The sequence below is a fragment of the Dermacentor silvarum genome, chromosome 6 (assembly GCF_013339745.2).
Source record: "Dermacentor silvarum isolate Dsil-2018 chromosome 6, BIME_Dsil_1.4, whole genome shotgun sequence".
NCBI lineage: Eukaryota > Metazoa > Arthropoda > Arachnida > Ixodida > Ixodidae > Dermacentor > Dermacentor silvarum.
Genome location: NC_051159.1, coordinates 167,211,911 through 167,221,441, shown reverse-complemented (window position 1 = coordinate 167,221,441; position 9,531 = coordinate 167,211,911). Strand labels below are relative to the sequence as shown.

The window sequence follows — 9,531 nt, the reverse complement described above, 5'->3', positions numbered from 1 at the left end:
TAGAAAACTCGGCGCCTCCTAGCGTTGGCACCGCGAAGCCTGCGCGTAGCCTCTGAAATGCATGGCGCACCGGCGCGTGCGAACGCTCAGCATCAGAGAAATAAGGGACCTTTTTCTTCACTGTAGAGCGGCACATTTCGAGTGGCATATACCTTGTAACACATCATCATCATCATCATCATCATCATCATCATCATCATCATCATCATCATCATCAGCCTATATTTATGTCCACTGCAGGACGAAGGCCTCTCCCTGCGATCTCCAATTACCCCTGTCTTGCGCTAGCGTATTCCAACTTGCGCCTGCGAATTTCCTAACCTCATCATCCCACCTGACTTTCTGCCGTCCTCGACTGCGCTTCCCTTCTCTTGGTATCCATTCTGTAACCCTAATGGTCCACCGGTTATCCATCCTACGCATTACATGGCCTGCCCAGCTCCATTTCTTCCGCTTAATGTCAACTAGAATATCGTCTACCCCCGTTCATTGAAGAACGACACACACCTCCCGACACACACCGAGTGGCACACGTTTTGCATGAAAGAGACTCATTGTACACCAGCACACGCCGAGTGGCAGATACCCAGTGCTGCAAGTTGGCGTGAAATAGTTTGTTCGAACAGCGCTACCTATCCAGCCTCACGTCTACAGTCACCCATGTCGGCGTGAAAGATTCGCATATTTTCACATACTCAGTAGCCCAAGTTAGTCGGACGGTTGGTTTCGAACCCTGTTACCTCAGCACAGCAGCCCAATGCACTCCCCATTCGACCGCGAACTACCCTGTGAACCAGGTAGGTGGAAAACCTGTTAGCCAAAAACATACAAATATATGGATACATACATACATAGACAGCCCCCGAAAAGTGCGTGAAGTACGTTAACAATGTTAAATTCCTCTTCATATATCAATTGCAGCAGTGTCTTATCAAACGTTTCGCCCACAAATCAAAGCATTATTAATTAGAAAGGCATTGCCTTATCGACGATAGGTTCGCCAAGTCACTGCTGTCATTTAATTTATATACCTATTTATATACACATATCCTGAATCTCCACTGCAGGACGAAGGCCTCTCCCTGTGATCTCCAATTACCCCTGTCTTGCGCTAGCTAATTCCCACTTGCACCTGCAAATTTACTAACTTCATCATCCCACCTAGTCTTCTGCCGTCCTCGACTGCGCTTCCCTTTTCTTGGTATCCATTCTGTAACGGTCCACCGGTTATCCATCCTACGCATTACATGGCCTGCCCAGCTCCATTTCTTCCGCTTAATGTCAACTAGAATATCGTCTACCCCCGTTTGTTCTCTGATCCACACTACTCTCTTCCTGTCTCTTGGCGTTAGGCCGAAGATTTTTTGTTCCATCGCTCTTTGTGCGGTCCTGAATCTCAGATCGATTTATAGCAGGAAGGGGAAATACAATGGTAAAGTTCTGAGCAGCAAGCAAAACAAATAATTGTAAGGACCTCACAGCAAGGCCAAAGCGCGCACTTCTGACCATTGTTACTCTTCGTTCGTTCCAGCTGCCCTCCGAGACAACCGAAACGCCAATTTGCGCTAGTAAAGAGACAAGAGCAAGTTTGGTGAGGTGCCTAGCAATACATCGCAATGGCTATGGTGATGCGTTGCTGAGCACGAAGTTGCGGATTCGATCCCTGCCACGACGGCCGCATTCCGATGGGGACAGAATGCATACGTGTCTACCGTACACTGGGTGCAAGTGGCACAGCCAGGAATATTACAGCGAAGCTCGGTATGGCTAGGATCCGGGATTTTATGGCGTCCGCGCGGAAAGCTCTCCCCTAATACTCTTTGCTAAAAAAAATTACACCATCTTCCCGTAGGGAAACCCTGAGTAGCATGCGAAGCAGTCATGGGGTCGACTCAAGGTAGTTTTATCAGCTGTATAAACTGTATAAAGCTACGCGCAGAACTGTTGTCGACGCCGTCGGCGTGTTGCCCGCGTTCCCACCGAACGCGCGCGCGGTTGGTGACTGTTGCCGGTGCCTCCGGGGCGTAGGGTGCCTCGATGCCAGCGCCGACGGCGGCGCTGGGCATTGAGGCACCCTACCGGGGCGCCTACCGTCGCGCCTCTAACCTAAGCTGCTTCGCATTATCGCGCGCGGAGCCGCAGTTGTTGGCATTCGTTGCGCAATCCGGAGAGGAGAGGAGCGTCGGAGAGGAGAGGAGGGTGAGGAGGATGCGCATGCACAGTAGGGGTGTGGACGCCGCAAGGCTGATGGATGGATGGAGGGAGGCAGAGAGTGACATAGCCCCGACCATAAGCTGCTTCGCATCTAAAAAAAAACGGTGCTAATACAATGGTAAACTCGAAGGTAATGCAGTTCCACTCATCGTCGACGCTGGGGAATTGCGCAGCAGTGATTCGCCGGTGTTTCCCTTGTTTTATCCTGTGTTTATCTTGTGTAGACGCTGTCGACATGTGTCGACAGCTGGCAAGCAGCTTGTGTTCGGGCCTCCACGATGTTGGGATTAGCTTGCCTGCGCTGGCGAGCAACTTCAGCTTCTCGGGCGCGCATGGCTTGATCAGCCCTACGTCAGCGCTGTCTTTCACGGGCGAGCGCCCGCTGTCACTCCAAGCGTGCTTGCTGCGAGAGAGCGCCCCGTAGTAGTAGTAGTAGTAAGTGGTTCATGTGGAAAGGGGAAATGTTGACGCTATCTTCTGCAGCCCTTGAGGGAGCACGGCTCAGCGCCAACGGGAAGGGGTAAGTGGGGGAGAAAGGAGGATAGGGTGGAGTCGCCATGGCTGGGCGAAGCAAAACCCCGTAGCGCGGGAACGGCTTTTCTGGGCGCGCTCCTCCTCTCTTGCCAGATGTCGCGCGCTGATTGGGCGCTGGAGCGGCGGCGCGGCAAACAGAATCCTTCCACTTGTAGGGTGGTGGCGCCCTCTCTTGCGCTGCGCCGGTACAGCCGGGCGTATTAAAAGCGATTTTAACGAATTTCCGTTAATTCGATTAATTAATTAGGATTACTGCATTTTATGTTATTGTGAATCTAGTTAGTTTATTTCTACCCGGTTTTGCGCTGGTGTTGGCATGTTTTGGCCCTGTTTTGCGCTTGTGTTTTCCGAGCGTGACGACATGACGCATTAGACGCCGAGAGCCCGGGCCCTTAAAGTTCTCCGCATTTTAAAGTAAGACTGAAAGAGCCACCAACAAAAGCAAACGCATATCGCCTCTCGCGTTGGAGCTCGGTTCAACGGCCACCTGTGTCTAAAACAGTGTGTCTCTGTGACTGTATGAGAGAGAGAGAGAGAAAAAAAAATGTGGTTGATCCCTCTTATATAGGAATCGGTATAGAACACGAAAGTGAAACGTGTCTTCACAGAAGTAGTGTAATGTTTATTGCACATTGATATATAATGTCTATTGGTGTTTTGTGGCTAAAGCGCCCTTAGGCGTTGATGCACCCACGCTGACGCCTGGTGGCACGTCTCCTCCATCACGACTACCAACGTCGATGACCATGAGCAACCGTCGTGCATATGGAAGCTGCACTACGCTGCACACGCTAGCACAACGCGAAAGACGAAGCACGTAACTGACACACTAATACAACGCGCAAGACAAAGCACGTAACTGAATCGTCACCGAGTCAAATCAGCGCGTACAGCGCGTCGTAATTGCAGCCTCCGCGATCAACTTCAGAAACATTTTCAGAGCTAATTGCGGAGGCCACGCTCCGCTGTGCTGAGTACGGTGAACGCCACTACCAACGCCACCTAGGTGGCGTTGGTAGTGCTTTTTGATGCCAGCGTCCCTTCGAATGCTGGCATCGAGGCGTCGTAGTGGTGAGACCACCGAAGCGTTCACTGTCGGTGCGCGTTAGTGTTATAATGCAGTACTTCTCTTTTCTGCTCGTAGGCGGCGGCACCGCCCCGAACAAGAGCGCGGGTACACGGAGGAGTGTTAGATATATAAGGCGCGTCTGTGTAGCTCTCTGCAAATGCGTTTGTGGCGCAATGGGTTAAGCGCTCGGCTATCTATGGTCGCGGACCGAGAGGTCGTGGGTTCGATCCCCAGATTTTGCATGTTTGTGGAACTTTTTCTTCTGGTTTCTTTCTTTGTATTATGTTCTATGACGTATTTCCGTGACGGAAATACGTCAGTGAAGTCTTGGTGGACCCCGGCATAAAACACTTTCGTGTTAAAAACATTTATTTACACCATCGAGGTCGTTGATCTTGAGGACGAATGGATGGTGTCCTCGTTCCAGGACTCCACTGGCCATGGCTGCTCGACGTACTCGCTGGACGAGAGCTTCTTGTCCCGCCAGGGTATCGCCGGTCAGCTGTACCTCCCACCGCTCAAATGACGTGTTAGGCGTCTTTAAATGTTCAGGTTTGCCCCCGCACCCCAACGCGATGTGAAAAAGTGCAGGGCGTTTGTCGTCGCACCAGGGGCATATGTATGATGTAGTGCGTGACATCGTGCGCCTGATAAGGCGACCAAGGGGAAAGGATTGGCGCCCCTCTGCGCAACCGCGCGAACGCGCTTGTGCCACTGCTCATGCGTTCGTCGGCGTCGAATTCTTCCTCAGCTGGCTCCGTTGCCGCTCATCATTCCAGCGTAGCATTTCAGTTCTCTTTTGTCGTCGTAATGGGGAGGCCGCGTTTACGGGGGTACGAGCCATTGCTTAAGGGGGTATAAGCCATTCATTGTCTTACGTGATAGACATATTTAATTACAGAGGTGATACGCCAATGTGTGTGCGTAAACATCGTCACGATGACCACCAATAAGGACAATAAATATGTTGGTACCTCTGTTCAAAATTCTGTGTCACAGCTGTGTCATGCGCTAATCAGCTTCGTTGGACATCCACCTTCACGGAGTGGAACGGCTCACGATTTTTTTTTTTTCGAAGGGAGAGGTGGTGGAAGGCGGGTGTCGTCACACCAGTCACGTTATACGCAGATGACTGTTTAGCGTATAAGAAGATTACATCTCGAGAACATATTGAAGGCTAATCTGCGAAAAATTAAGAGTTGGTGGGATGGCTGGCACATGGAAGTCAACCTTAGCAAAACATTATTGATGAGCTTCTCTAGAAAAAAAAAAGAACTTTCTTTGTTATCAATATACTACTGGCGACTGTATACTGTCGAAGGTGTATTTTAGGTATGCATCGGTGTAATTTCGTCACGAAACCTTCTTTTGGAACTCCCATGTAACGAATGTACCAGAACGAGCAAGCCAGCAAGCCCTCAGGCGTTACTTGAAATGTGCCATACCAGAGATGACATGCATAGCATATAACTTAATTAGGCCTATTATTCATCATCATCAGAATACGCGAAAGGCCTCTCCCTGCGATTCCAATTACCCCTGTGTGGGTATTCCAACTTGCCCTTATAATCACTGCGCTTGCCTTCTCTTCGTATCCATTCTGCTAATATTATCCATCCTACGTAATGGCCCGCCCAATTTCTTCCGCTTACTAGAGATAATTCTCTTCCTGTCTCTTAAACTCCTAAGATTTTTGCTTGCTCTTTGTGTGGTCCTTATCCCCTTTGTTAACTTTTCTGCCCCATATTTAACAAGTACTTCCGCTGTTATTCAATGCCTGCCGTATGCACTCCAACCTAATTTTATTCTTCTGTAACTTTCTCATGTCAGGGTGTGTATAACATATTCTTGCTGACCTTTGAATAGGCTATTGAACTTTATATTCATCTAGAACTACTTGTGTGGGGCCCTTATAATAAGCTAATATGAAAAACTAAAGACTTGCATCCCCCTTTGTATTTAACAAGTACTTCCGCTGTTATTCACAACGTTGTGTATAACCTTGCTGACCTTTTATCTTTATAATCTAGAACTACTCATTAAAGACTAAGGAATTTATTTTAACTTAAACACCACCAGAAAAAAAATTGAATAAACGGATTACTTCGTAATTAAGACTAATCATAGTTCCCGCCACTGCCATAGTATGTTTATTCTTTTCAGATTGTACGAAATGACTGTTGCTGCCAGAAATTGTGGTTAGCGCACCCAATATATAGATATTCCTGGATAATATCTTCAATTTGATGTTCTCTGAGACTCCACCATTACCAGAAGTCTCTTGCTGCAAGTTAAGTTATAGTTATGTTTTCTTTTTTTTTTGTTATTTTGCGATATTTTCACCCCGGCATAATTATTGAGTGTATATTGTAATAAATGTATGCATCCACCCCTGTAACAGCCCAACACAGGGATGACCGTATCAATAAATTAATGAAATCAATTAAGTTTTATGCCAGGTATCCCTGGTACACAGAAATGTTTGAAAGGGGAAAGGGTTTGGGACGTTCTCAGCATGCTCCTCCTCCCCCTAGCTACGCCCCTGCTGTTTGCACAGTAAAGAACCGGCCCCATGTGGTCAATATGAACTAGAAGTCCCCTTTACAGTGTGCTCAATAATGAAGTAATGGTTTAGGCATGCAAATCCCGAGAATTGAATTAGCCAAACAATCATATACTCCGAGTCTGACTACCGACAAGTCATTTCCAGGAGGATACACTGCAGCTGTTGTTAAACATACGTATTTGCAAAATATTGGCGCCCCTCCCTTCTCAAGATCGCGCCATTTTCGCACTTACACTGGTTATTTTCCCCGCAAAAGAACTGTTTTATTTGATAAGACTAGATAATCAAAATATCCAGGATTGTTTCTTGCCTTTTTGTAACAGCGTCTGATGAAAGAAGTCTCTAGAATTTATTTGTAGCGCCTCACGCTGAAAAAGAAGACAAAGTCGGTCTTCCAGTCTCTTCTCAGAGACCCGGCGAGTCATACTCGGGTGACTGAGCACTACGGGGCCGAAATTCAGATCGCCGCCGGTACTTCAGCAAAAACCATTGTAAATTCTAGTTTTCAGTTTTGTTAAATACTAAAAAGCTGTCTTGTCTGGAAACTGCCCCATCGACGTAAGAAGAAAGCACACGTACATATAAAAAAGTAAAGGATGAAACGTTTAAAAAACACATAACAAATCCCAAAAGGCAGCTGCGCACTACCGGAAAGGTAGGCGGACAATCATGGACGTCGCTGACGACTTGTAACGCTTTGTGGTGCCGAGGTTATGGTACTCTGCGGGTCTTTACAGCCGTGTATAAGGCAATCACACGATCCATGCTATTTTCGGCACCGCATACCCTGCGTACGTCTAAGTCGGCGTGGAATACGGCCCACCCATCAGTTCTGTTGATGTAGTCCTTGATCTGGTGAAGAAAGAAGGCGAAAAAAAAAAATCAGATGCAATTGAGCGATAAATGCGAGAGAAATGCGTTTGCATTACGCCGAACCTTTTCGAGTTCCTAGATCCATGATTTAAACCAAGTTCACCACACTGCAAAGTGTTCAGGAGCTCACTCGATGTACGTCCTACCTCTTCGAGGGACTAAGTGCAACTGAGGGTGGTCCGGGCAAGCCACCGTCATTTCCACTATATATGCATATACCACCAACCGGCTTCCCATACTTTACACATACGTTTTTTTACACTTTGACACTCATAATGCTGACGCACTAAAATGTCGCAGTTTCGCCCGAAAGGCGAAGCATCAATTGCGATAGCAAATTAGTGAGACAGCTATACGGAGTAAGGATAGTAGCTTTATTGGCCGTATAAACATGGAAACATTCGCTTACTAACTGAATTAACAAGCATGGTGTCCGCGCGCACAAGCAGTCATGAGCACATCACACTCGATGACCGCGGACACTTGCTGTCGAAACGCTGGCGTGAGCAAGCGAGGCGACAGCAGCGAGCGAATTGACCTTCGTGTGGTCTATCGCTTCAACGGGAGCTATGCGGCGATAGCACACCGCGCACAAAGCTATGAGCCTTCTCCAGATCGCTTTCAAGATGCGGCGTGCTTTGACACCCGCGGCCGCGCAGAGCATAAGTACGCAATTGCTGGCAGAGTAAAAGCCGCACCCCCTCCCTCCCGCGCTGCCTTCCCGCTTTTTTCCTTTCGCGCGCGAGATTGAGTGGCCAGTTTCACTTGCGCCCAGTGGCGAAATACGCAGTTGGTGCCGGAGCACAACGCCGCCCCCCCTCCCTCCCTCCGATCCCCCGTGGGCTTTCGCGCGACGGAAGACGTCTCGGTTGCTCTCCGCCGTGCGTTTGCTCTCCGTGAAAGCGCGCGACTCGCACATACAGCATATGGCGCGCAGCGACTATTTTATCGCCATCGGACTTTATACGACACCTCATGGCGACGGCGACGGCCACGCAGACGCCGACGGCAGAAATCAGCTTGGAGTGTCCATATAATTGCTATTGCTATAAAACTATGATCATAACATCAGGGATTATAAAATTTTGGCTCTGTGACTCCTAAAGAAAAGTGTGGGAATGCACAAAAAACGATTTTCGTGATCTGCGAGTGGTAACGAAGAAGCACAGCCAAAAAAAAAAGCGTTGCTATCGTTCTAGATTTTTCTATGGCATTCTGTTTCACGACCCAGTAAACGGGCGCTCAGCATCGGCTAATGCGGATAATGAAAAGGCCAGCACATAAAGGAAACTCCTAACATAGTCACGCTGAAAGTTTGCCCACTCAAAGAACCGGGCTGGCGCTGCGATATTTCCACGCCAATGGCGTAGCTATTGGTGTGGAACAACGCGTTCGTCTCCCGCACTAGGCGTCTACTGTCATTGCTACAGTTTTTTCCGAAAAGATTCGATAACGCGGATACAGACAACGTTAGCACACTGAAGTGGGCTTCGTAATTGTCGACTCATAACTAAATAAACACGAGTTCACGCACCTTGGGCCGTATCGTATCCATCTCCTCCCAGGTAACGAAGTGGTACCTCTTGTGCTGGTTGTAGATCTGGTAGTGTGCTGATTCCTGGGTGTTGACGTTGGTGCCTTCAGTGTTCATTTCTGTGCACAAGAAGTCGTGGTCGGACAAGAAGCCCCGCTCGCATGCTTGACCGCTCGAATTCTTGTCACCATAAACTGCATTCGCCTTTGCCACATACACCATGACGCCCATGGACGTGGAGAACATGATGCTGAAGTTGCCGGCCAGAGTTCTGAATTTGTTGACCGTGTAATTGGCCACGTTCTGCGCAAGCAGCAGTACGCGTGAGCAGAGGCGTTCAGGAGGTTTGTGTTTGGGCAATAGACCAGCCCGCTCATATTGTCCCCACAAACATTATACCACCACTCTATGGAAATTTCCTCACAGGAATAAATAATTACGAACACAGGTTACCGTGTTTATAAAACTCGCATACGTGCTAACTCTCCAAGAATTTTTCGTAATGTTTACGAATTCGGACTTTCTTTACAGCTTTACGAACGCTGCGTCAACTTTTAGGAAAAATAAATTCTGCTCGCAAAAAACTTCAAAGGTGTTGAAAAATCGGCCGGTGCCATACTTCAAAAAAAGTGCACGCTGAAAGGGTGTGAAGGTTGAAAGTACCTATACGGCGCCTTTTGTGGCAGCTCAAGACCCTCCAGTATACATATCAATACCCGCTGAACTTCCGCAGTTCTATAT

The 9,531-nt window shown here is 48.3% G+C and overlaps 1 protein-coding gene across 1 annotated transcript; it reads right to left on the bottom strand.

Moving 5' to 3' along the window:
• Positions 1-7,082: 7,082 nt before the first annotated feature.
• Positions 7,083-9,071, bottom strand: LOC119457029 (uncharacterized). Its single transcript, XM_037718853.2, has 2 exons — positions 8,791-9,071; positions 7,083-7,235 (listed from the first exon to the last, which is right to left on the bottom strand). The coding sequence occupies exons 1-2, from the start codon at positions 9,034-9,036 to the stop codon at positions 7,095-7,097; spliced, it is 387 nt and encodes a 128-aa protein (XP_037574781.1). The 5' UTR covers positions 9,037-9,071; the 3' UTR covers positions 7,083-7,094.
• Between the last annotated feature and the right edge of the window lie 460 nt (positions 9,072-9,531).